This window comes from Enhydra lutris, unplaced genomic scaffold (genome assembly GCF_002288905.1).
Source record: "Enhydra lutris kenyoni isolate GAN:26980312 unplaced genomic scaffold, ASM228890v2 scaffoldscaffold57, whole genome shotgun sequence".
NCBI classification, from domain to species: domain Eukaryota; kingdom Metazoa; phylum Chordata; class Mammalia; order Carnivora; family Mustelidae; genus Enhydra; species Enhydra lutris.
In genome coordinates, this window is record NW_019154141.1 from 7,324,019 (window position 1) to 7,351,849 (window position 27,831).

At 47.7% G+C, this 27,831-nt stretch overlaps 1 protein-coding gene across 1 annotated transcript in view; it reads left to right on the top strand.

Annotated features, from left to right (window-relative positions):
* Positions 1–27,831, top strand: part of LOC111158102 (phosphatidylinositol transfer protein, cytoplasmic 1) — a 250,653-nt gene that overhangs the window by 132,755 nt on the left and 90,067 nt on the right. The window contains exons 3-4 of the mRNA XM_022519945.1: positions 8,991–9,079; positions 10,028–10,035. Of these exons, the coding sequence (XP_022375653.1) occupies positions 8,991–9,079; positions 10,028–10,035 (97 nt within the window). The remainder of the gene's footprint in view (positions 1–8,990; positions 9,080–10,027; positions 10,036–27,831) is intronic.

The following is a 27,831-nucleotide window of genomic DNA, read 5'->3' on the forward strand; positions in this document are numbered from 1 at the left end:
AAACCAAATCCATTCCTTTGATAACTCATAAACTGGAGCCACTTTGCATCAATCATGTCCTGCATGCACAGGGCTTGGGACTCCCGTGTTGGCAAGGCTGCTTCGTAATTGAAATGCATGAAATGGGTATTTATTGAACCTTACGGTGTATAACAAATTATTCTGGTATTAGGGAGACTCCCTTAATAAATAAGACATGGTCCTTGTCTTCTGATCAGAGTAGGGTCCGGGATGACTGGTTCTAGCATTTGTGAATCCATCTGTCCATCTCATGTGTGGTGCCAGGGAAGAAAAGCCTTCCCTCAGCCCACTTATGTTCTGTCAGTGGGGCCTGCAAATTAAACTGAAGCCGACAGATGAACGGGAGAAAAGACCAAGTTTGATTCATCGATGTACATGGGAGCACCCAGAAATATGAGACTCAAATAGGCAAATAGAATTTAGGGCTTATATACCATTCTAATAGGGACGGGGGAGAAAAGGCACTTCTGGAAAAACAAATGGCTTTTATGAAAAATAAACAAGAGCTTTAGGTGCATGGAGAGGAGACAGTTTTGTGACAGTGTCTGTTTAGGCAATTTCTTGGTGCTTCCTTCTCATCTCCAGTGAGAGGAGTCAGTCTTCTTTGGTTTTGAAACTCCTGGGGAGGGCATTTATGACAGTTGAATTCTTTCAGGAAGCTCTGCTTTTATGCAGATAAGCGGAGTTCAGTAAAATCATCTTCCTGCAACTGTTGATTCTCAAATGTCTTCAGCTCCAGGGAATCCTTCTGCCCCTGTGCGTGACATCTTGTCCACCTCTTTACTGGCCACCGGGAGGTAGGTTCTGAGAGTTGAACTGTCATTAGCTAAGATCTCCTAGTGCCCATGTACTAATTTACACCAAGAAATATCATTGTCCTGTGAACCTGAATTCATGAGCTGGCAAAAAGTGAGCGGAATTTCTTCCTCACATCAATCTATTTGGGAAGCCAAATCACATTTAGAGATTGGTTTATCACTCTACTACCCAAAGCATCTGTTAGAGATTGGAGTTACTCAAAGCCTGTGTAGGCAGAACCTTCTCTCTGAGTCTGACTTGAGCAGAAAGGACATTTCTTGGGAGGGTGTGAGTGGCCCACAGAATTATGTGCAGGCTGGAGAAGGGGCAGCCATCAGGGCAGCTCCGATGGTCCAAGGGCAGCAAACAGACCGCTTCATCCCTCCACCGTCACCACAACTGCCGTGGATCGGTCCAGATTGTCCCTTTTTTACTTTCTACCACTTATTCTAAAATCCCAACCATAAAGCATTCCACTGATGCTCCGGTCCAGGCTCTGGCTTCCCATGAGCGGGGAGAGGGACTTCCAGACTGTTTTCCAAAGCGGCTGCATTTTGCGTTCCATCCAGCAGTGTGTGAAGATTCCAGTCTCTCCACATGCTCCCTGACCCTTGCTATTGTCTGTCTTTTTGATTCTTGACATCCTTGTGGGTGTGAAGTGGCATCTTGTTTTCGGTTGGCATTTCCCTCTTGACTAATGAGCGTGGAGCACTCTTGTGCGCGTTGGCCGTTCCTGTGTCTTCTTTGGAGACATGTCTACTGGGATATTTGCCCATTTTTGAAGTGGGCATCATGCCTTTCTAAAACACCACTCATCCTTTTGTTGCCTGCCCCTCACGTCCCAGGGACCGTGGGGATGCTCCGTGCTCGGGGCCTCCCTTCGGCATCTGAGATGCTGCTGGGTGAGCAGGACATCTTGGCGGCTACCTGATACGCTTGGAACGTCCCATCAGTTCTAAGACGTTCGTGCATTTGGTCGTTGTCCTTGGGCCCTCGATCTAGCTCAGTTAACCAAATAACTGGTATTTCTTGGCTTGTCTTCAAAAATCCCAGTTCCAACTGGCATCCGGGGAAAGGAGGCAAGGTACCCATCCATCTCTGAGATAGCGATTCTCAATAAAACCCGTTGCCCAGAATCGCGGGAGGATGGGGTTCTTCTGTCCCCTGGCGTTTTCTCTTCATCCTCAGCATCTCTCCCGATGCCTTCCCAGGAAGCCCGTGAAGGGGGAGGGAAGCAGGGGTGAGGGTGGAGGGGCATTGGAGAAAAGATGGAGCCTATTTTTAGGCTTGTTTTTCAGTCATGAAGTGTCATGTTCTTCCCCACCACGGCTGCTGGATTAATTAGGCTCTGCTGGCAGCTGCCACTCAGGGAGGGTTGCCAACTTCTAACGGTGATTCCGCCTAATACTGGAATCGATTTCCGTGAGGAAAAAAAAAAAAAAAAAAAAAAAAACAACATTTCTCCTGTTACGTGGTTCCTGCCTTCCAAGACCACCTCTCCTGGCCTTTGGGTCCCTGGGCAGGAGGGGATCCAGGTTCCCTAAGCTCCAAATGAGGTTTGGCTGGACAAGCCAGGCCACCGGCTGTTTGCTCTACCTCCCAGCTCATCAGTCCAGCTCTGTGCCTGAGTTTGGGTCCTTCTGTCATGTTTCCTCTTTCTCTTCTCCCAGATCTGCCAAACAAGTTAATCTCAGATCTTGCCCAGAGTAAAGAGCTCAGTGCCCAGAGCTTGTGTGGCATCAGGAGAGCCCACTGCCCAGGCCACAGGTCGCAGAGAAATTGTCAAAGATTCTGACCTCGAGAGCTTATTCCCTGGGTCTTTTGAAAGGATCTCACAGTCATTACTGAATATCCAGAGCCGGCTGTTGTTCGTTCGGGAAATACCAATTGTTTCCTGCTGTGCGCCAGGCACCGTTGTAGGTGCCGGGCATGCAGCAGTGAGCAGGACAGAGATCCCCGTCCTGGGGGAGCTTACCTTCTAGTGGGGAGGGACCGTGCACAATTCGTAATGTATACGAATATCAAATAGGTTAGAATATCTAGTCTTCCAGGGGCACCTGGGTGGCTCAGCCGGTTAAGTGTCCAACTCTTGATTTCCACTCAGGTCATGATCTCAGGGTTGTGAGATCGAGTCCCGTGTCTGGCTTCTTGCTGGGCGGGGAGTTTGCGGCCTCCTTAGGATCCTCTTTCTCCCTTTTTCCTCTACCCCTCCCTCCCTTTCTCCCCTGTCCCCCCTCATGTGTGCTCTTTCTCTCTTTAAAAAAAAAAAAAAAAAGGAATATTTAGTCTTACATATTCCATGTAAATATGTATTTAATATGTAAATTTTGAATATAATATTAAATACATGAAATGGATTAATTTACAGTATTTTATGTATTGGAGGAGTAGAGCACGTAAGGGACTTTTTCCCAGCGTACCTTTCAATCTGTGCTATTCTGTTCTGTTCCCGTCTCAATCCTTAAGAACATGCCAGATGTTCTCCTGCTGCCAGGATCCCTCCTTTCTGCTCCCTCATTCACCTTCTCCCATGGGAACTCCCAGGAACAGAATGTACACCTCTTGGCTGGATCTTACAGAGCCCAGAGCATCCAGTCAGGCACGTGCCACCTTGGTCCCGCCTTACTCCTGACCAACACTGTTGACACATGTGGCCTGCCCCCTCCCTGGGTGCTTCCCAGCATGTGAGCTGTGTTACCATCATGCTGTCCAAGCAGAGCCTTCCAAGAACCGGCCTGGAGGAGGCCCTCTTTTCCCGGAAGCCAAACGCAGACCACTCTTCTAAGTAGAGGGAGTAGGGTGGGGTCCAAGTTCAAGGAACTCCCCGCGGGCGAAGACCCAGGGGTCCTGCTTCTCACAGGTGATGCCTCTAGTCTGGAAATTCTGCCATGTAAGGAATGACATCAAGAGTTGAACTAGAGGGGCGCCTGGGTGGCTTAGTGAGTTAAGCCTCTGCCTTCAGCTCAGGTCATGATCTCAGGGTCCTGGGATCGAGCCCCACATTGGGCTCTCTGCTCAGCAGGGAGCCTGCTTCCCCCTCTCTCTCTGCCTGCCTCTCTGCCTACTTGTGATCTCTCTGTCAAATAAATAAATAATATATTTAAAAAAAAAAAAGAGTTGAACTAGAAGAGCAGCCAGAAAAGCCATTAAGAATAGTAAGCAAATAAATCGCAGCCACTAGAGAAGAAAAGTAAAAACCTCACAGGTCACTGGGTAGATACAATTGATTATTACCAAATAATCGTCAAATGCCAGGTGTGAAACCAAAGGTCAGAATATCCCCCATGGACCCGTGGAAAATGAGGTCTACTAAGAGGTAGCTTAGTCCTTTTTTAAAAGTCACGTTAAGTGGACTGACGGTATTTGAGCAAAATCACAGCACAGACGGCGGCAGCTTTCAGGGACCCCGCGGAGGAGAAAAGCCCGAGTGACGGGGGCTCGGAGGGGCTGTCTTTCTGCTGGGAATGTTTTAAGTCCAAAAGATAATTGATTATAGTGCTGCATATCCTGCATGAGTTGGCAGATAGAACAGCTAAGATCAAGATGCTCGTGGAGACCATCATAATTCTGATCCCTGTTGAGAAAATGAAATTAGACTCCATTTAGACCACATTTGGCCTAATGATGTTCAGTACTTCCCAGGGCCAAAAAATATTCCCAAATGAGCATAAATTGCGGCGAGAGATTAGATATCAGGGCGAATCTGGCGATAATCTGGATAGTAAAGTGCCAGAAGCTTCTAATGGAGGGACGGTTTAGGTTTCCGTTCTGGACGCTCTTTAGGGAGTCCATAAACACTCTTAACCTGAGACCAGTTCAGATTCTGCCTGATGGGGCCTCCTTACCGGTTGTAATTGAGGGAGGCCTACGGGACACGTAAGGAGGTTGCCGTGACTATATCCACTTACGTCCAGGGCCGGGTTTCCCAATCTTGGCACTGTTAGTATTTGGAACCAGATAATTCTTTGCTGCGGGGGGCTTTCCTGAGCATTGTAGGATCTTGAACAGCCTCTACCCGATGGATGCCAGCAGTGTCCCTGCCCCCCTTCCACGACCTCATAGTGTGACAAACAAAAGTATTTCCAGACTTGGTTGGCCCCATGTCCTCTCCTGGGGGAAGGGGGCGGCAGAACTCGGCCTCTGCCCCATTGAGAACCACTGCTCTAGGTTGACCAGCATCCGGGTTTGCCCAGGACTGAGGAATTTCTTTAACATGGAGGGACTTTCAGTGCTGCAGGTAGGACAGTCTCACGGAGACGGGGATGAGGTGGCCACCCGGCTGTGTCATTGACGTGTTCTCTATCGTACTGACGTTTCAAAGGGAAAAACCTGATATTTTGAAACATCTGTCTCCGGGGGTATTGACAAAAGCTTTTGGGAAACAGTATCATTCCACAACAGCACGTTTTCCAATTCTGTAGCCTTCGGAGTTCTGTCCGCCTTTTTCCTCGGTGTCTGTAAAGCCTGAGCGGCGGTGACGAAGGCCATCGGGAGGTCTGGTCCCGGGCAGTGGACCGAGAGGACGTGATTCAAACTGTGCCGCCATTCTGGAAGAGAGACTCTTGTGTGACACCTGGTAGTGAGTTTGAGTGACAGACTTCTCCTCAGAACTGTAGGCTGTGTGACAATATACATCATGAAAGTGACAGCAACAGCGGGGACTCATTTAATTCCATTTTCCTTTGCAGCCCTGATAAATCATTGCCACAGGGAAAAATAAATTTTACTTCCTCAGACAAAAACGATTTGAATAATGGTGTGCTCTGGGCAGAGTGGGGCCTGAGAGAAAGTCTGTTCTTGGGCTTAAATCGTGTCCTGGAACTTGTTGCCGACGCCTCCTGTTCCTGGCCTGGTGGATGGCTTATCCTGGGAGGGTCCCCTTTCCGGACACCCCCAGAAGAGTCACATAAAATGGTTCTCAGCCATCTTGACTGAATGGTGTGGGTTTTTTAGGGCGTCTCTTTGGAAAAGGTAATTGATTGTGGGGCTGCATATCCTGCAAGGACTTGGGGGATGAGCCACGCAGAAGATTCTGGAGATGGGGGTCCTGACCGCGGACAAGCAGGAATAAAGTCTCAACATGAATGGAAAATTCCCACTGTTTCTCATCCTCCTTCCAGAAAATGCTTGTTGCCTAGGAATGTGGTTCTGCTGGGAGGCTTTTTAAGTGATAGAGGGAGTGATTTCTTGCGGGAGGGGGCCTGGGCCCCCAGAGCTCTGTGCAGAAGGAGCCTACTACATCTGCGGAGGGATGCAGTGGAGGTGGAACCTGTCCCCCAGTGTGGACCGTGGGGGATGGATCCTGATGCCTGTAGGGAGACATCACACTTAGTCTAAGCTAAGGGATGCCGAGCTTTCTTTGGGGGGAGATGCTGCAATTCTGGTTCAGTCCAGTAACAGAACAAGGGGCCCACTTGCCTGTGAGCAGAAGCCACGTCTTCCTACACTTCCCACTGCCCAACATCGCCCTGGGCTGGGGGGCAAAAAGGAGGGAGCCCAGGAGAAGATGCTCTCATGCCCGTTTCCCGCAAGCAAGCCCAACGCGATCTTCCCCCTCCAGATGTCAACCCTGGTTGCTGTCCAGCTCCAGCGACCGGAAGAATAAATCAAAGGTAAAAGCGATAAAAACCCCTTTCAGGAAGCAGCCCCTTCCTTTCGAGCCATGGGAGCACCAGGTAAATGAGCAGTTCCCGCCCCCCCGGTGATTTTCTAGGGGTGAGACGGTCTGCCTTAGGGCCACGAGGATTGTTCTGTAGGTCATGAACCTGCTCCCTGCTCCAGCCGCCCAGCCCGCCCAAGAGCCGTGCCTCGTCTGACACTCACCCTGCTTCCCGGGAGCTTCGAGTCCCCATTTGATTTAACCCTGTTAAACGGCCCAGAGCTTTGGGTTAGGTCCGGCCAGCCGTTGGAAGCACAGATTTGTCTTTTTAAAAGCAGGTCCTGGACACTGTCAGAAGTAATAGAAATAATCCGAGAAGACGTACAAGATACACAGTATTTTTCTGGCTCTGGTTCTCATTGAAGTTCCCTGTGCGAGAGGGGTTGGGGAATTTGGGGTTCTAGTAGCGCGATGTCCCCGGTTCCTAGTGCTTTCGGCTGGGAACTCAGAAGTGCTCTGTGATGTGATTCATTGTGGGCCGGCCGCCTCCGGGAGCCGAGCCTGTGTCGTCATCGGAGGGCCTGGAGCGCTGCTAGGCCTCGGAGGCCCAGAGTCTGCTGTAGGCACTAGAAGAGGAAAGAAGTACCTTAGTAGCCTCCAGAAAGACACAACCCGCCCCAGGCATAGCGCTGGGGGGACGTAAAATCATACAGGCATATTTAAAGAATCTATGATCCTATGTATTTAAACGTGTTAGGGAATTCTCTGGGCCTGTACTACGCTGTAGGGTTTGTCTCTGAAGGAAAACAGAACAAAAGAGAACAAGATTTCATTAGTCTTTGGTTTACAAAAGGCTCGAGACCTGCACCCCTGGGGGTTTTCTTTAAGAATTGGTTTTCTCGGGACGCCTGGGTGGCTCAGTTGGTTAAGCAGCTGCCTTCGGCTCAGGTCATGATCCCAGTGTCCTGGGATCGAGTCCCACATCGGGCTCCTTGTTCTGTGGGGAGCCTGCTTCTCCCTCTGCCTCTGCCTGCCACTCTGTCTGCCTGTGCTCGCTCGCGCTCTCTCTCTCTCTGACAAATAAATAAATAAAATCTTAAAAAAAAAAAAAAAAAAGGAATAGGTTTTCTCCCACTGGCTGCCCAGGTTCCTGCTTAGCCGCCCCAGCAAATGCTCCCAAGGCGGGATGGGGGGTGGGGTGGGATTGGAGAGTGTGGAGAAGTGGCTTAAGACCACACAGGTGTGTCCTCTCTCAGCCCTGGACACCAGAAATCTGAAATCAAGGTGTTGGTGGTGTTGGCTCCTTACAGGGACTCAGAGGGAGAAGCCGGCCGTGCCTGCCCTCCCTCCCTCTGGGCTTGGGGAGTCTGCGGCATCCTTGGTGTTCTTAGCAGTGTCTGCCTCTGTCTTCACGTGGCTTCCCCCACCACCTCTGTGTGTCCCTGTCTCCAGATCTCCCTCTTTTCTCTCCTGGGAGGACACCAGTCCCTGGAGTGAGGGCCTACACCCTAAACCCGAGGGGATTCCCCCTTTAGGTCCCTAATGACACCCTCACGAGTCCTGCTGCTCAAATCAGGGTAAATTCGCAGGTGCGGTAGCAGGAGGGGTAGGACTTGGATAGATCTTTGAGGGGGGACACAAGTCAACGGGCTACAGTCATCAAGGGGCTAAATTTTGTTATTCTTCACATCTCTACAATTCTTACTGTCTGTTGCTTTAGTTCATTTTTTTTAATTTATTTTTTTTAATAAACATATATTTTTATCCCCAGGGGTACAGGTCTGTGAATCGCCAGGTTTACACACTTCACAGCATTCACCATAGCACATACCCTCCCCAATGTTCATAACCCCACCCCCCCAACCTCCCTCCCCCCATCAACCCTCAGTTTGTTTTATGAGATTAAGAGTCACTTATGGTTTGTCTCCCTCCCAATCCCATCTTGTTTCATTTACTCTTCTCCTACCCCCTTAACCCCCCACGTTGCATCTCCTCTCCCTCATATCAGGGAGATCGTATGATAGTTGTCTTTCTCCAACTGACTTATTTTACTAAGCATGATACCCTCTAGTTCCGCTTTAGTTCATTTTTAACACCTCACTCTTGTGGATGGTTAAGCAGATGCCTGGTTCTACCATTTGCCTCTGTCCCCCTCTGTATTGGGGCTTAAACATCCCGTCCTACCACTTCTGCCATATGACTCCTAGGAGACCAAGGCCAGGATGGCCAAACCCTTCCAGCAGGGCACCTGCCACACGCTGAAATCTCATGTCCTTGTAAATCAAATCAAAGAGGAAAAGCTAACAGTCCTATGGAAACCCCCTCTCCCAACCCCAGGCTATTGTCACCTGCCCTCCCACATTTTATGAGCATATGAAAAATGCACAGAGAATGGTGAACCCTGGCAAAGACCAGGGGCTTCGGGAAGGGGTGACTTGTGGAGAGAGAGGCACCTAGGAGCACCTCTGCTTTCTCTTAACAGTTGATCCATGAGGCTCTGGGCAAATTTTTTCTAATGGTCTTTTTTTTTTCCCCCCTCTCTCTCTCTCTCTCTCTCTTTCTTTCCTCTTAGCAAACTGCCTAGCTGGGCTAGAGCTGTTGTTCCCAAAATCTTTTATGTTACAGAAAAGGCTTGGAACTATTATCCCTACACAATTACAGGTAAGTCCTTTTTATAACTTGTGTGTCACATGTAGCGATAGGACCTAGTGGTAGCCAAATTTCACTGATTTAGGATTTATTATCCAAGTAGGGACTTGGGAGAGCCCTGTTGTATCTGCCCATCACCCTTTTCCTTCATCCTTTTATGTCAATGCTCTTCCTAGCACGTAGGAATTAAGATAAACCATTCCACCTTCCTTTTTAAAGTGATTGTGGTAAATAGCTTACAAAGAAGGAAGGTGAAACTCCTCTTAGTGATAATGTGAAACAAGTTGTTTATTTTGATTTTACAGCCCCTCCTCCACAAGAGCCCCACCCCTACACCCCCAAACCTTGACTTATAATTTATGTAAAATGTTTTATTAGGCCTCTCTGCCCCGAACTCCTTCCTTTGCAGTGGGATAATCTGATAATTTTTAGTTCACCTTCCCTCTCACATGTAATGGGATGGTGATAAACTCCTTGTTGATACTGATCTAGAAACTTGGGCCCCCAAATCTAGAAGGTTTTGTTCTTGCCCTCAAACATGAAAATTCAAGATTGCACTTGAATGTCATCATAACAAGCTCTTCTTACTGGTTGTAAAAGCTGCTTTCCCACTTAAAAGATTTCCTTTGTGGTTAATGAAATGCTCCACTGGAATTATTAGTCTTTAATTTTGCCTTTATAATGCCAACTCTTTGGTTTTTAATTACCCACAAACCTATAGGCTAATTGAATCTTATCTACAGTCCTTGTCTGCCCAACCACAGAAGTATCTGCTGAAAAGATTTCAAGAGCATATATTTATGAAAGTTCAGTTTTTGGAATATTTCCTTTGCATATTTATAACATAATTCACCAGTATTTGTTAGTTCCGTGGTTTTATATTGCATATAAGCATGATCTAAATCATCATTTTGTCTCTTTTTTCTTTTCTCTCCTGTCCAAATGAACATCTGGGACCAGAATACACAGTAAGTCTCATTTAATCATTTTTAAATATTCCGCGAAAGATGAGTGGAGTAATTGGGACTTCCCGGATACTTCTCATTTTATCCATGTAATAAAAAAAAATAGAGGAATAACTCAGAATCAGAAATATTTAAATGTAGGCCATAACATAGTTATATATAATGCACTCACTGGCATGTTCTCATTTGTTCAAGACTATGAATGTTAATTTAAAATGCCTTGATAGTCACTTTACATAATTAACTTTTGCTTGTATTTTTAAATAGCTTGACTGCTCTACTTGTGGTGGTTCACTGTAATAGAACAGTTTCTAGAAACATGGTTTTATTAAAGTGATGATAGTAGCTACTGATGGAAGGCAGAGCTTAGGCCTATAGGCTGTGACCTGATCATTTATCAGAGGACCTTGTGACTAGAAAGATGTTCATTCAGATCTTTTGAAAAAAAATTTTTTTATTTAAATAATCTCTACACCCAGTGTGGGGCTCGAACTCACAAACCCAGGATCAAGCATTGCATGCTGTGTTGACTGAACCAGTCAGACGCCCCTCATTGAGATTATTTTCCTCTGAGCTCTGGATTGGGAAGTCTTGTGACGTTATAAAAATCATTTAATTTCTTCCTATCCTAAAGGCCTCTAGAGTCAATACTTAACACTAGAAAAAGGGATCCTAGAGTATCATTGTGTTGTAGTGTTTCCATGTGGATCGTTTTCCTCAACGGCGACCAGGTCAAGTTGTCATAACAAGACAATGGTTAACTGAGCTGTAATGGGAGTGAGTTTTTGGTATTAATCAGACCAGCCAAAGGAAAGAGAGGTGGTGAGAGAGAAATGGAGGAAAGTGATGCCTTGTGTCCTTGGCATGAATCTGGCGCCCTGCACCTAGTAGGTGCTCAATAAAGAGTTCTTGAATGGCAGAAGAAATGCCTGAGGCAAAGACAGATCATCTCAACAGAAGGGCCACTGACCTTGGAGTCAGATAGGACTGAGTGTCCTCTGGCTCTGGCTCTTACTGCCCAAAGTTCTTAAGCAAGAACTTTGGGCAGTACCTCCTCCCCCCACACCCGTTGCCAGTTCTTGAACTCATGCTAGTGCGTGACCACATTCTCACCTGTCCTTTGCAAAATGAGGAAAATAGGAATAGTATCCCAAGTTGTGCGTGAAACTAAATTTATTTCACTTAAAGTTTCCTTTAAGGAGAGTAAATTACCTCCCTCATTTGTGGGTATTAAAACGTCTTTTCTTTTATAAAATGAGAGGAATATATATAGCATTTCCTTCCCAATGTCCATAACTTTGAAAAAAAAAAAAAAAAGGCAATTTTATGGCAAAATGACCCCTGATATACACAACTGCTAGCGTGTTGCCCATCCATGGCAGGCAACACCATCCCCAGTTCTGTGGCTTCTAGAATTGCACAGTGTCTACAATGAACACGTTGGTATCTTTTGAATCTCGCTTCTATTAACAGTTGTGCAAATTACCTCCCCGTAAACCTCTACTTCATTATCTGTAAGTGGGGAAGTGTAGTAACTATCTCATAAGGGTGATGTGAAGATTATGTTAAGTAATCTACGTGAAATCTTAGCCTCGTCCTTGGTGCATGGTAAATGCTCAGTAAACGCTCATTGTGATTATTTATTGCGCAATGCTGGAAGCCTCCGTCATTACATTGGGAGTTCTGTGGGCAAATAAATGGGAATATATCTTGGTGTCCTTCAACACAGACTGGGCTCCAGTTATTAGAGTGGATGGCACTAATTATCTAGGATATGATTTGATTTTTTTTTTTAAGATTTTATTTATTTATTTGACAGACAGAGATCACAAGTAGGCAGAGAGGCAGGCAGAGAGAGAGGGGGAAGCAGGCTCCTTGCGGAGCAGAGAGCCTGATGTGGGGCTCGATCCCAGGACCCTGTGATCATGACCTGAGCTGAAGGCAGAGGCTTTAACCCACTGAGCCACCCAGGCGCCCCTAGGATATGATTTGATTTGATTGATATCTGATGTTATCCCCAGTTCCTGCTTCTCTGAAAACTTACACATGGAGTTTTCATTTGAAATGTAATCAGTAGTTACAGGGACAAGAGAATTCACGTCCCTACAACTATGCAAAGGTAGTTGTTTGCCCGATGAGGCTCAGAATTAGGTCACCTTGACTTGATCCAAAACGGGTGGCACTTATTCCCCATAAGCCAGTGACAGTACCATGGAACATGGGGATGATTAACAGAGAAATGAAGTCTGAACAATGTTTGACATTGTGTTCATTTTTTAAAGAATATGTATTACAGTACTGACATTCTGAAAACAGAAGGAAAGCCCTAGCTCCTGACAAAGCCATCCCCACCGGGACACCCCTCCCAAGGCAGCCCTCCTGCGGGAGGCTTTCTGGCCTGCCTCTGTTACCTTGAGCTTGGTCTCCTGTGCCCATCTCTGTGCAGGCGATGGGGGATTTCTCAGGGATCGTGGCCTCTCCTCCTGTCTAGCCTCTGTCCCACAGGACTCCTGGAGTTCTAATCACACCACTTGGGACTTTCAAAGGGACGTTTTGTTTTATTTCTGTTTGGGAAAACGTTGGGACAGAATGTAAAGAAGTTAGCTATGTAGTATTGTCTCGTGCTCACCCCTTCCGTTGGACTCCCAAGGATTCCTCGATCTCTTCTAGGTCCTTATTCTTCCTATTTTTGTGTTTTGTCAGTTCCTCCCTAATGTAGTCCCGGGGTCGCGTTTTAGGGCTGAGGAAACAAAGTTCCGCCAGATGACAGGAGCCCATTGTCTCACAGTTCTGGAAGCTTGGAAGTCTGAGTCTGTCATTCGCGGGGGGCCGTGCTCCCTCTGGAGCCTGTAGGGGCGGAAAGCTTTGCCTCCTCCAGGCTTCTGGTGGCCCCAGGTGTTCATTGGCTAATCACTGCGTCACTGTAATCTCTGTCTGTCCTCACATGGCGTCCTCCTTGCTGTGTCTCCTTTCTTATAGGGACATCAGTCCTATTGGATTAAGGACGCTCCCGACTCCAGTATGACCTCATCTTAATGTAAATAATTCCACCTGCAGCAACCTTAGTTCCGAATCACATCACATTCTGAGGAACTGGGGTTAGGACTTCAATGTATATCTGGACATTGGGGGACGTGGGGGAGGGGCACACACCTAATTGGGGGGGGAGGGGCACACACCTAATCCAACCCGTAACATCGTCCTTCAGTTTTAGGTTAACAGCCATTTCTTAAGCACAGACCGTGTAACGCATCCTGGGAGTAGGTTGCCTTGAGTAACAACCCCTGCCCTTTGGGGAGTCCCAGTCTTGTGGGACACAGGTAGACACTCCAGTGGCAGCTACCAGTGAGGCATAAGGTTTTCTGGAAGCAAGACGGGACAGGCCATCATCATTCAGCCCAGAGGGCGGGCTGGCTCCAGACCTGCCCACAGAGCTGGATGAGCTCGGAGTGGGGTTGACAGCAGATATCCATAACAGTGGGCAGAATGCATGACCCTGGGCACTCCAGCCAGATAAGCAATTGCAATGTGACAGGAAGGGCCCTGGTGTCTGGACCGCGGCCCTGAGCTTCTAGGTCTCAGGAAGGTGTCCACGTAAGAATGGGACACAGGCGTCTTTCACAGGTAACTTGGTGATGAGATTCGAGAGTAATAAAGTTGCCAGCTTTAGCTAGTAAAAATACCGAACATCCTGTTAAATTTGAATTTTCAGACTGATAGCAGATAGTTTTTCGGGTTTCCCAAATATTGCACAGAATGTACTTCTTTTGAAAGATTATACATTTTCTGGTTTTTTTCCTGGCAGCTCTCGGGGAGGAGGAGTAATGAGGGGGGCGCAGAACTGGTCTCAGAGAGTCAAGTGCAACGATCAGATGTTTATTTATTTATTTATTTGACAGATCACAAGTAGGCAGAGAGGCAGGCAGAGAGAGAGGGGGGAAGCAGGCTCCCCGCTGAGCAGAGAGCCTGATGCGGGGCTCGATCCCAGGACCCTGGGATCATGACCTGAGCCGAAGGCAGAGGCTTTAACCCACTGAGCCACCCACGCGCCCCAACAAGCAGGGTTTAAGAACCGGGGCACATTGCTGGGCCAAAGGGAAGGGAAGAGAGGGAGTTGTATAACCGGGAACTTGTCCTGACGTGAACGTGCTGTGTTCACACTGAGGCGAATCAAATGACCTGTCAGGACAGCACGAGTACTTCCTGCCTCAGATGGGTTTGGCTCAGGGAGTGAAGTGGACTGAAGAGGGCGGAGCTGGGGAAGATTCCCTGAGAGCAGATGAATTCCTAACTGTCAGTATGAATTCCTAACTGTCAGTATTTCCGGGAAGATCTGTGCTAAGTGCTGTGGCGGAAGCCCAGGGTGTTGTAGAGAAGAGATTGAAATTCTCCCTGGAAGAACTAGGGAAGATTTCCTGGAGAAGGTGAGATTTGAGCGGGACCTGAGGGTTAGAACTGCAGACACCTGCTGTGTCTTCATTCGGGCTGTAACATAAAAGACCATGCACGGGGTTGGCTTAAACAACAGACATTGACTTCTCACAGCTCTGGAGGTGGGGAAGTCCAAGTTCAAGGATATCCTCTGATTCGGTTCCTGGAGAAAGCCTTCCTCCTTCTGTGTCCTTATAGAACTAGGAGAAACAGAAACTCTCTGATGTGTTCTCCTGAAGGCACTCATCCCATTCTGAGGGCTCCACCCTCATGCCGGCATCTAAACCCACTCACCCCCCCCCCCCCGAGGCCCCACCTCCCAAGACCATCCCATTGCGGGTTGGGGCTTCAAGGGCTCTATATGGGGCAAGGACACAGGTTCGTCCAGAGCGTGCTCTCTCCAGGCCCAGTGGGTCCTGGACACTGCAAGGTCGGGTCCTGGTGGCTTTGAATATCAAGCAAGTAAGGTGTGTGTTTCATTCTCCATAGGGAAGCAACATTGTTCCCGGCGAGTTCACTTTGATTTTCCATCCTAAACACAGCACAGTTTTTCTTTCTGCCTTCGCAGTGTCTGGGAATCTGGGTTGGTCCCTCAGGCTACAGGTGCGCTCCATCAGGCCTGCAGGGGTCACTTTGAAGCCACCCCCACCCCCCCCCCCTGCATTGGACTCGGCCAGGTTCTCACGCTCTCTGCCCACGTCAGCTTGGGTGGAAGAGCCCACTCTTCCCTCTGACTACAGGGTCGGCTCCCTGGATTTATGACAGATGCTTTCAATGGTCTTCATCTTTTTCCCCCCCTGTTTGAAATGCTTTTCCGTTGCCCTCTGTCTCCCCCCAATCCTTTAATACCAAATACCTCTTCTTGATGTCATTTCAAGCCTGTATTTCCTGTCTGTGCCCAAAGTTTTGCCCAAAGCAAAACTTCTCCAGCCCCTAACTCTCCACTGGGGTCACCACACCCTGGCCTCCCTACCCTTCAGGGAGGCAGAGGGCTTCTCAAGACTCTAGACAGCTGTCTCTTGTCACAGGATTAGCCCAGAGCAATGTTTGTCTATTCCTAGGATCCCCTTGGTCTTGAATGTGACTGTCCAGCCTATTACTGAGAACTCATGCTGCCCTCATTTGTGACAAAACCCAGACAAGAGAACTTTCTATTTACGATCATCGAGGGCTTTAACATGATCACAGTTACCAGAACGTAAAAGCTTTTTCATCACTGTGTATGACTGTGTGGTTAGAATTATGTGGAGATGCCATTTGCCCAGGAAGTGGAAAAAATATCTTTAGCTTGGCTGTAGGAAAAAAAAAATCTTAATTACACAGTCAACAAAGAATCACACAATGACAGTTTTCCAGAGGACAGACTACCTCACCAGTTCTTCAAAACCTGCCGGTTCTTCTGTTTGTAAAGTCACAAAGGAAGGTGCCCGAAGAGGCTGGCTGCCTTCCAGAGTCACTAATTTTGTTTTTCTGGAGCTAAAAAAAGGCAACACCAGATTAGGGACACAGCTGAAGAGCATCAGCTCAGCCTTGGGAGTGATAAAGGGGAAAAAAAGTTTTTTTCTTATTTGTAAGAGTTTGGAAACAAGTTATCAGAAGTTGATGGCAGTGACCTAGATATATGGTTCCTCTGTTATATTTGGGGGCCGTGACCATCCCACTCCACCAAAATATCTTTTTTTTACTTTTTTTTTTTTTTTTTTTGACAGAGAGAGATCACAAGCAGGCAGAGAGGCAGGTAGAGAGAGAGGTAGAGAGAGAGGAGGAAGCAGGCTCTCTGCTGAGCAGAGAGCCTGATGCGGGGCTCGATCCCAGGACCCTGAGATCATGACCTGAGCCGAAGGCAGCGGCTTAACCCACTGAGCCACCCAGGCGCCCCTTACTTTTTTTTTTTAAGTCATCTCTACAGCCAGTGTGGGGCTCGAACTCACAGCGCCGAGATCCAGAGTCACATGCGCTACTGACTGAGCCAGCCAGCTGCCCCTCCACCAAAATATCTTTTAATAAGAATCCGCAGAAGGAACAGGGACAAAGCGGAAGCACCTTTGTGTTCGTGAGAAGGGCTGCGGTTACCCAGGGAGCAGAGGTAGTCATGGGCTGTCCCGTGTTCCCCAACAGTATAATTATTTTGTTGAAAGAGGCAGAGAAGACGATGGTAACAGAGCAGGGAGAGGGAGAGGACTCTTGCCTGAGTACCTCGAATGGGGCTGAGCCACAGTGAGAGATGGGGTTGTTCAGGGTCGGTTCAGCCTGGCCAGGGAAAAGAATCAAGCCTGCTCACCATTGAGAATGTCTCATCAGCCACCCAGGGTGAACTCAGGTCATCTTCCCAGGAGTGGCAACAGGGACATCGAGGTATATTTCTGAAAGCAACTGATGGTTCTGGATAGGAATATCACTTGAAATTGGGGCCTCATCAGGTCCCCGATAATTGAAAGAGCTGGGTGCTGTGTGGGCAGACATTGACCTCCGTGCCTGTCCAGCTTTCTTGGGATCCCCTTCCCCACCTTCCACTGAGTCCTAGCCAAGGTTAGTAGAAACCACTGAATTACATAACAAGGAAAAGGTGCAAGTACAGAGAAAATACACTCATACCCAAACTCTAGGATCAGTCTTGTTTCGATGGAAATGAGAGAGAGGGCAATGGAGGCATCTCAACTACTTACGCAAGCTAAGAGAAGGATGGTCCGTAAGTATTCCTTCTTTGGAGTCCTGGAGACAGGGGTAGGGATCTGAGTTAGGTAGGAAATGACTTCTATCTCTGCATCACAATCAGCCCTGAATATCCAGGGCAGAACATAATTGTGGGTGGTAGGTGGTGGGCAGGGCAGTGCCCTTTAGAAATGAGGCCATGTGAACTGGGACCTGGTAGGGACCAGGTCAAAGAAACAGTCTTCTTGTTGGGGGTGTGCTGAGGAGCAAGGCAGCAATTAGCCACAGGCCACAGGCCCTCCCAGAGAAAGGTTGGCATCATAAATAGAGTCAGGATGGCCAAGTTTAGAAAATCTTCAGGGGTCAAGCGACTTTAGATGGAGACAGTCTAAAATCATTTATACCTACCGTTAAATGGTACATAGCCAGTTAAACAGGAAGCACTGGGTTATGCAGAGCTACACAGATTTTTGTTATTGCAGGACTAATCAGAGCCTTTACGATTTTGCCGTACACCGTGAACATTCAAAAAGGGAGCTGCAGCACTTCCTACACTTATTTGTCCTTGGGATCCTGGCTTTTGCAAGGACAGCCTTCTAAAACTTAGGGGAATGCCAGAAGCTTCTCTCCGGGTTAGAGCCATTATGCACCCACAAAATAGGTCAGTGGGTCAGTTCTATTTCAGGAAATGTCATTTGCTGTAAAATTTCAGTGGGTTAATACATTGCATAATGATTACCCTTACTTAAATTCCAGTGGTTTGAAGGGCTCCCATCAGTAATAACCTGTAAATGTCTTTTCAAAGTCAGTGCTGTGAGCCCACACGGCAAAGGCAGCCATCGACCAAGATGACAGTGAAATCATGCATCAGATTTGTTTCCATTTAGGAAATGAACTGGTCGGCTGGGGGGACCAGTTGCAAAGCAGCTTATTCGCAAACGTGCCATAGTTCTTGTGCAGGACTAGAACTTATCTTTCCATCCCAGCAACCCCCATCTGTAGGTGCCTGTGAAGCGAGAGGCCTGGAAGGAGCAGGGTTCTCCGTCTGCTGTGTTGCTTTTACATTTCCTCTAGCTATTCCCAAGCTTGTCTTTGTACTTCAAAGAAAATTAATTCAGCCATCTTGGGGGGAGAGGACAGGAGATGGAATGGGTTTCACTACCATAACATTAGCATTTGGAAATTGTCTTTATTTTTTTTAAACACCACCCTGAATGACTTTACAGAGGGCAGCCGTCAGAGGGGGAAAAAAAAAATACTTGTTTAATGGAACCTTCCTCTCTTTGTTTTCTGTTTAGCATTTACGGCACTGAACATTGGTTTTCTCTCCTCCGGTTCATTAATACCTTTGAAATTGTGTTCAGTTTATGTTGGGGAGATAAGAATAATACAACCAGACAGATTTTGTGGGGCAGATTCCACTCCGTAAAAATACCAGAAATTGCCTATAACTATGGGTGTAATGAAATAGTAAATTTCAGTGATTAAGTAAAATGGATGCAAAATTGCCCCAATGTGTTTGGCCTTGTCATCTCTGAGATGGTCTGAACTATGTGTTAACTATCAGGATGTAACGGTCTTTCCAGCTCAGAATTTTAACATTGCTCTTATCTTTAAGGGTGGGTTGTTGTTGTTGTTGTTGTTTTTTAAAATATATTTTTAGGGGAACCTGGGTGGCTCAGTTGTTTAGCGTCTACCTTGGGCTCAGGTCATGATCCCAGGGTCCTGGGATCAAGCCCCACATCAGGGTCCCTGCTCAGCGGGAAGCCTGCTTCTCCCTGTCCCATCCCCCTGCTTGTGTTCCCTCTCTTGCTGTCTCTCTCTCTCTCTCTCTGTCAAAGACATAAATACAATCTTTTTTAAAAAAATAGAAAGTAAATGTATTTTTAGATAAGGAATTTGCCCAGTTTGGTTCAGAGGGGTGCTGCTGGCAGTTTTTAACTGAGAAGGCTTGTAATCTGACAGTTTCCTACCCTGTTTTTGCCCGCCTGTATATTTGGGGCGTCCTTCTGATGCATTCCCCTCTCTGTTATTTACATGTGATTCTTTTTCATTTGATGCTCTGTGCCTGTCTCTTTAAATCCCTGCCCTGCCTTCATTGTGCGTGGCTATCAGTATTCACAGGCACCCTCTGTTTGTTTATCCTTGAAAGGTCCAGCTTTAGATTGCAGGAGCCCGAATGTAGTTTCCCTGCTCAGCGTTCAGAGAGGCACCAGCCGCAAACCATGCCCCATTGAGAAAACATATTTTCATTCATGTCTTTGTTGCCTCTCCTTCCTGGCCTTGCTTCTCCTGTGAGACGCTGTTACTCAGCTTGTCAGAGGACAGAAGAGGCTCCAGCGATGAATGAACTAATGAATGAACAGAGCCTCAGTGTAGGGTGCCGGCTGCCGGGGAGCCTGGGAGAGGCTGACATTCATTTCCTTGGTGTGGGCTGGGACGCAGGCACATGTTTTCCTGCTATGTCTCCAGGCTCCCTTCCTTTCCTCCCCCCCGCACTTCTCTCTTTCAGGTCGCACTGCTCTTTTTGGCCACCTTTTTCTTCCTATGCAGCATATATCAGGGAAGTCATTCTGATTCATCCTCGTTCCTATTATTTACGTGAAATCCCTTTCTTGTTCTCTTTGCTTTAAAATAATAATAATAATAATAGTCATTATTATTATTATTATTATTATTCCTCCTCTTCTCCTCCTCCTCTTGCTTGTCCCCCCCCTCCTCCATCTCCACCCCCCCGCCACCTTGGAACCCAAGAACCCAATGGAACCTAAAATCTCCCCTTATTTCCTGTGTAGCTTTCCCTGCATGATGACTAAGATTCTGAGTAGGTAGGAAGGACAGCTAGACATACACCTTCTTCAAATTGGTGTGTGTGTATTGGGGTGGGGGCGCTTGGGTAGCCCAGTTGGTTAAGCATCTCCCTTCGGCTCAGGTCATGATCCCTGAGTCCCAGGATCAAGCCCGTGTTGAGCTCCTCACTCAATGGGGAGTCTGCTTCTCCCTCGCCAACCCCCCCGCCAATAAATGTCTGTCAGATTGGGAGGATGAAACATCCTGATGAAGAATAAAGGAAGTTGGAAGGTACTTTAAGATCTAGGTGTCTCCTAACTGCCTTTACATAAAGGTTGACCCCCCACCCCCATAGTCTACTCTTTTACAAATAGCACAGTTTGTAGCCCCAGAGTCCAAAAAGATAGTAAATCCCAAATCCTAGACTTGATCGCACTAGCCTTGTGGAACATTCTGGATGTAAGTCTCCTGCTGGTGAAAGTTGGAAACATTTGCAAGTTCATTTTTATTAATGATCCCAGCTCAAGCTGAAATACCCTGTATGGCCTTGGAGTACTTTAATATGATAATGTAGACTATAGTACCAGAGAATCAATGTCTTCAGGGGAATTCCATTAGAGAGAAGGTCAAGTCTATATCGGGTTTAATGTTCATTGATAGCAGAGGACACGTGTAAATGGAGACAGAACAAGATGGCCAGAGGGGAATGCACTGAGTTCCAGATGAAAGCTAAAAGAAAATGATCTTTGGAAAGTCTATAAACACTTCATGTACCCCAAGCCAGCTTCTCAACTGTTCCATTTAACATTCTTGTTTCCAAGCCTCCTTGGAAAGTTTGTCCTCAGACATGGAAGGATTCTGCCTGATGACCAGGAATAAAATGTTAAGTTACTGAGGTCAATCATTGGTTTTTTCAACCATTGCTTGTCTTAATCTGGGATGTTCCATGGATATGCCTCACCAACCATCATGTCCCTATATAACACTTTATTTATAGAAGGACCTCCAGTGCCATTTAAAATGCAGTTTGAACTACAGAACCACATCCCCTCTCAGATCCTTCCTCATCCTGGAACTCTGTGAACAAGTGTGATGGATGAGACAGGAACCACTTGAAAAAGCTATTTCCCAAGCTTCCCACACTTGCACCTCCTCCATTTTCTCAACCATGCTCTTTATAATATGCTCCCCTTTCAGTTAAAGTGGACTCAAGAGAATTTTTTAGAATGCCCATGACTTCCATTACATCCCATACAGTTACTTGGGGAACTCACGGATGTGTTCATTTACTTTTTTATTGGATTTGAATTTTTTCCCTGATTACTGAAAAAGTAAATGTTTATTATAAAATACAAGCATTATAAAAATGTGTATCATGGGAAATGAAAGGACCTCATGATTTCTACTGCTCTCCTCCATGAGAATATTTTGGTGTCTTTCTCCATGTTTTCTGCGCATATACGAATGTGCTTTTTTTTTAATCATGCTTTTCTTTCCTTTTTATAAAACTGGATCCTCCTCTTTTACTCTTTGCTTTTTAAAAAAAAAAAAAAGATTTTATTTTATTATTATTATTTAAGCTTTAATTTATTTATTTGGAGAGAGAGAGACCCCAACCTGGGGTGGAGGCCACAGGGAGAGAGAATCTTCAGCAGACTCCCCACTGCACGAGGAACCTGATGTGGGACTTGATCTCATGACCCTGAGATGATGACCTGAGCCAAAACCAAGAGTCCCGACGCTCAACCAACTGAGCCACCCTGGTGCCCCTTTAAGATTTTATTTTTAGTAATCTCTATACCCAGTGTGGGCCTCAAACTCACAATCGGGAAATCAAGAGTCACATGCTCCACTGACTGAGCCAACCAGGTGCCGCATACTTTGGTTTTTAATGGCTTTGGAGTTCTCCACAATGTCCTTAACCAGTCCTCTACTGGCAGACTTGGGTTGCTTCTGAGTCTTTCATAGGACCAAAGTACAGTGATGAATAATTTTTCTTCGTAATATTTTTTACACCTGAGAATTTATGCCCTTCCTTGAATCCTGAGCAGGATTTTGAATGCACTTCACAGCAGGAATTAACTTAAGCCATCATATTTAAAATCAATTTTTGAAAATGATTGTATTTGAAGGGTACTAGGATATTTTGGCATTTAAAGGAATACCACTGTGAATTTCTTAAATGAATAATTATTTCCCCAGTGTGTCTTTTGAGTAAATGGTTCTTTTTCTTCCTCAGGCTCGTTTGAAGCAGGGCACATCTTTCATTTGGCAGGTGCACACAGCCATATTTGCTTTGCTCTCAGTGGCCACAGGACACACTGAGAAGCAAACCCTATGCCTTTGTCACCATCACCCCTGACTGAGCCCTCAGCTCCACTAGAAACACTCATGTGATTTCCTAACGCTCAAGAGGCAGCAAGTCGTAGGGTCATGAGCTTGAACTTCCAAGCCAGATAGCTTGGGCTGCATCTCAGCTCCATCACGTAAATGGGATGTGATTTGGGCTGATGACGTCTTACCTGTGAGACAAGGGTGATAATCGTACATCCCTCCTAGAGCTGTGTGAGGGTTAAGAGTTGAGAAAGAATTACTGTTTATCCAATACTTGGAATGGTGCCATACTGTTGTCATCGTTATCTCAGTGTTACGTCATGTCTGTCTCAGACTGGACATGAGGAATGTTGACTTTGGTTACCTTGCAACATCATTTTGACCCAAAGATAATACCAAAACTTCCCTGGGTTAAGAAACATCATCATTTTGACCCAAAGACATACCAAGACTTCCCTGTGGTTACCTTGCATCATCATTTTTGACCCAAAGGTAATACCAAAACTTCCCTGGGTTAAGAAACACCTGGGTGGGTCTGTCAATTAAGCATCCAGCTCTTGAACTCTGCCCAGGTCTTGACTTAGGGTCGTGGGTTCAAGCCCCGCCTTAGGCTCCGTGATGGGTGTTGACAAACCTGTACAAACCTAGAACCTGCCTACCCCGCTAGTGAGAATGTGAAATGCTGTTGTCAGTTTGGAATACCACCTCACTCTTCCTCAAAAGGTTAAACATAAAGTTACCATATGGCCTAGCAGTCTTACTCTGGGTATATACCCCACAGAAATGGAAATGTGTGTCACTAGAAAAACTTGGCAAGAACGTCCATGGCACATTCTTAGTAACAGCCGGAAAGTAGAAACAAATGTCCATCAGCTCATGAGTGGATAAAGTTTAAGATGGTATGTCCATGCAATGGAGTACTGCTCTGCCATGGAAAGGATGCTAGATCAGAGAATCCAGACCCAAAATGCCACACATGATGTGATTTCGTTTGTATGAAATGTTCAGAGGAGACAGATCAGAGGGCTAGAAAGTTAGATTAGCGGTTGCTTAGGGCCTGGGGGATGGGGAGGTGAGAATGGGGAGTGACTGCTCAGAGTACGAGGCTTTTTCTTGGGGGTAAAGAAAATATTCTAAAATCAGATTGTGTTAACGGTTACACAGCTCCGTGAATATTAAGAACCACTGCCTGTAGACTTGAAATGGTCAATAATATGCGATTTGAATAAAGCTGTTTAAAAAAGAAAAAACAGGGGGGCCTGGGTGGCTCAGTCAGTTAAGCATCTGCCTCTGGCTCAGGTCATGATCCCAGGGTCCTGGGATGGAGCCCCACGTCAGGCTGCCTGCTCAGCGGGGAGCCTGCTTCCCCCTCTCCCTCTGCCTCTCCCCCTGCTCATGCTCTTTCTTGCTCTCTCTCAAATAACAAGTAAAATCTTAAAAAAAAAAAAAAAAGAATGGAAAAATCAAGTCCTGGCTTCAGGGGTGGGCTGTGGGGGCTCCACTGACTTTCCCAGAGCACATCATCAGTCCAGGGGCCTGGAGTCCATTTTTAACAGGTCCACCATGAGGCATCATTCAGAAAGTTTTAGAAGTCTACTGTGAGGAAGCAAAGGGGATTTTTACTTTACTTTGTAAACTGATGTAGGGCAGGATCAATACGCTTTTAGCTCATGGTTTTCATCAAGCTCCGGGAGCTGAGGGAGGATGGCATGACCATAGTGGTGTTCCCTTGTCCTGAACGGTGCTCATTTCTTCCAGAAGTCTGGCTGCTGCCACGCCTCGGAGGTGCAGGCCACCCCCTGGAGAGCCTCAGACTGGACTCCCCAGGTCCGGTCTCTACGGCCGGGCCGCCATCCCCTCTCCCCGAGCACGTGCGGGGCCTGCAGAACGGGCTTCCACCCCCCGCCCCCGCCCCCCGCCCGAAACTATGAAATTCCCACGGGCTTGCCCCTTTCTCTTTAAGACTTGCTTACATCTAGTTTTCTTCTCGTAAGTGTTTCTTATTGCCATAGCAACCCTAATCAATCACCGGACTAAAAATAGCTCTTTCATGTTTCCGAAGCATGTCCGTAGTGAATTGAAAATCCAGCCCCGCCGTGCATGTTGCCCCGGCCGCTCCCCTTTGCCGACACCGGCCCCGGGGAGTGCTGGGTCTGGAAATGACTGTTGCCGCGGGCCAGGTACTCCACTGGTTTTTCCTGGCGTTCTCCTTCCCGGGCCGCGGAGTCTCTCATCACTTCCCAGAGACGCAAGCCCGCGCGCTCCCGTGCTCCGCAGGCAGCCCTCGCTCTCCTGCGCACTTGGCTTGGGCGGCTGGGAGCTGCCCAGGTGCGCGGTAATGGCCGCGGCCGCCATTGCCGGTGGAGGCCGAGGGAAGCCGAGGGAAGCCGCGAGCGTGGCTGCTGGGTCCAGACGAAGCTGCTTGTAGCAGGAGCAGATGCTAGCGGCCCTCGTGAGACTTTTCTGGCTCTGGAGGATCTAAGCTAGAAAATCAAAGAGGAGATGACAGGAGAGCTTTGCCTCCCGTCTCTCATGTCCCCGTGACACTGCTACTATTTTTAGGCGGTTAGGGGGCAAAGCAAACCCTGCGTGGAATCAAGTGAGTATATCAGGGACGATTCTCCTGGCGGCGCTGCTTTTCTAGTCAAGAAGAGGGGGGGGGGAGATTTTTCATGAGAAAGAAGATTCCAGATCTTGAATGGGCCCAGGGGAGGAAGGCAAGCAGGGAGGGGCTGACGTGACTCATGAGGTCCCCCCCCCCCCCCCGGGCTCCAGGGGATTCGGGCCGTTATTGCCTCTCTCCCTGCTTCATCTTCCTGCCCTAGAGTCACTGCCCTGGTCTTCCGCCTGAAGCAGGGTCATGTCAGGGGACCCCTGGGGCTCCCAGATGCTGGTGGGGGGTTTTTTTGTTTTCTTTTGTTGTTGTTTTTTGGTTTTGGATGCTATTTTCAACTTGTCTGAGCCTCAGTTTTTGTAATAAGGCTGAGTGAACGAGAAGGCATAAAGCCTTTTACGTCTAGGAAAGAAGGGAGTCCACAGGGATCCTGGTCGTGTTCTTGTTGCCCGCCTGCAGCAGGGTGTCGAAGAAAGCAGAGAAGAGGTCGGGGGAGCAAGCCCTCCCCGCAGAAGCAGGAGCTGCTTCAGGCCGTTAGGAAGGACAAAGACAGGGAGAGGACGATCCCACACATCCTCAACAGCACAGCGGGGCAGGAGGCAGAGTGAGGCCAGGACAGCGTAAATCTGCTCTGTGGTGTGGCCACCACATCTTGGGAAGGACCTGCCGTCAGGTGTCCTCTTGTTGCCACCACCCCTACAAGTCCACAGTCTCCCCGCGTGACCGTGCATGTGTGCAGGGAGGATCTCCCCACCCCAGCCTTTTCCTTCCCACAGAGCCCGTGGGATTCCACGGGCAGGGGTGCAGTGGGCTGGGTACCCATCCCACCAGCCACTGCCTGGCCCTTTGCTAGATCATTCCATCTTCACCCCACAGTGATGCGGTTGGTACCGTATCCATTTTGTGGAGGAGAAGACTGAGGCTCGGAGGGATCAAGGAATTTCCTCGGAGTCACGGAGTCTGTGAGAAAAGCAGCTGGGCTTTGAACTAACGTCTGTTTCACTCCAAAGCCTGTGCTCTTTCTACCGGATTCTTGCTTCCTGTGGGCGAGGTGGGTCCTGCCCCGTCGGGACACCTGCCCATGGCAAGCTCAGTGCCGTCGGTTACTGGCAGACATCACCCTGGGCCGTAAGCAGTGTCATCGACAAACCCGCTGACTTCCGCAGCCGGAGCGACTAAGTTAGACGAGCACAAATCCCCCGTTTTCCTGAGATCTTTGCAGACTGCCATGGAGTGATTTTTTTATGCAGATGAAAGCCAAACGGGTGATTCTTGAGGTTAGGTGTTCTTATTGGTTTTCCTGTCGCTGCACAACAAATTTCCCACAAACTTAGCCACTTCAGACACAAATGTATCATCTCAGAGTGTCTGCCGGGCCCAGGTTAGCTAGGTCTTGGCTCAGAGTCTCACTAGTCTGGGCCTCAGTCTCATCTGAGGCCCAGGGTCCTTTTCTAGGCTCCCTGGTTGGCGGGTTTCAGTTTGTTGCTGTCATAGGACTGAAGTCTGGTTTTCTAGTTGGCTGGCCTCCAGGGGTCTTTCGCAGCTTCTGGAAACTTCCCTGGCACTAGCCCCATGGCCACCTCCCCACATGGCCACTTACTTCTTCCAGAGCAGCCAGAGTCTCAGCTTCTTCAAAAAAGAATTCATATAATGTTGGGGCACCTGGGTGGCTCAGTGGGTTAAACCTCTGCCTTCAGCTCAGGTCATGATCTCACGGTCCTGGGATCGAGCCCCACATCGGGCTCTTTGCTCGGCGGGGAGCCTGCTTCCCTCTCTCTCTCTCTGCCTGTCTCTTTGCCTACTTGTGATCTCTGCCTGTGAAATAAATAAATAAAATTTAAAAAAAAAATTCATATAATGTAGTATCATCTGATTGCCTTGGTAATCTAATCAAAGGGCACTATCCCATTATTCTCAAAGGTCTTACCCACACTTTGGTGGGGGGATTGGGCAAGGTGTATATCCCAAGGGCTGAGAGTCTTGGGAGGCCACCTGAGAATTCTGCCTGCCATGAGTATTTTAGTCTTTCCATGAGCCAAACAGGACTTCAAGCGTTCAGTGCTCCCAAGTGACTGTGCCGTAGAGAGCATGGGAATCTTCTGAATCCCTTGACGCCTTCCAGTTGTACCAGTGGGTGACACTCCTGGTGTCTCCCTTCAGGAGAGACACATTCCAGTTGGTTATGTCAAGGTTGCCAATTCTGTTTTCTGCTCCCACACTCCTGACGGTTCCTTCAGTGGCATGGAATCCCCCTCATTGGTGTAAATATGTCCGAATCTTCAGGGGATAGGACATGTTTGTTTGGAGGAAGTCCAGGGTTGGAAGGTGGGCTTCCTTTGAGATAGCTGAGGGTGCCCAGGTGAGATGGTATGTATATTCCTGGCTAGAACAAAGCCTTTAGTCACAGAAAGCAGAACTGAAACAGAAGCTTTCAGACTGGAATGTCTGGGGGACTTGTGGCAGTGACGGCAGGGAGTGGGGAAGAATACCCCTGAGGGAAAGGTTGCAGCTTATCTTCTGACGGGTGAGCCAGACACAGAGCCAACTGTGGAGATAGAAAAGGAGATAAGTGTGTGACAAAGGTACAAACAGAATGCTCCCTGTGCACAGGGGATCATCATTCTGACGTGGGATGTGAAGATGGCCTGTGGGTGAGATTTAGGAAGGAGGCTTCAGGCTGAGAATGCTGTGGGCAGAAAAAAAAAAAACATGGCGGTCAGACGTTTTCCAGGGACTGGCGAGTGGTCTTCAGGGACTGACTGGGAGGAATATAGGGCAGAGCCATAAAGAAAGTTAGGGTATCAACAGAGGATTCTAGGTCTTACTTTTAAGGAGGGAAGCTGACCCAGCAGGATTTGGGCTTTCATTGGATGTGATGGGTGAGTGTAGTGGGTTCAATGGTGTCACCTCAAAATTCATACCCACTGGAACTTTTGAGTGTGACCTTTTTGTAAATAGGGTCTTTGCAGATGTAATTA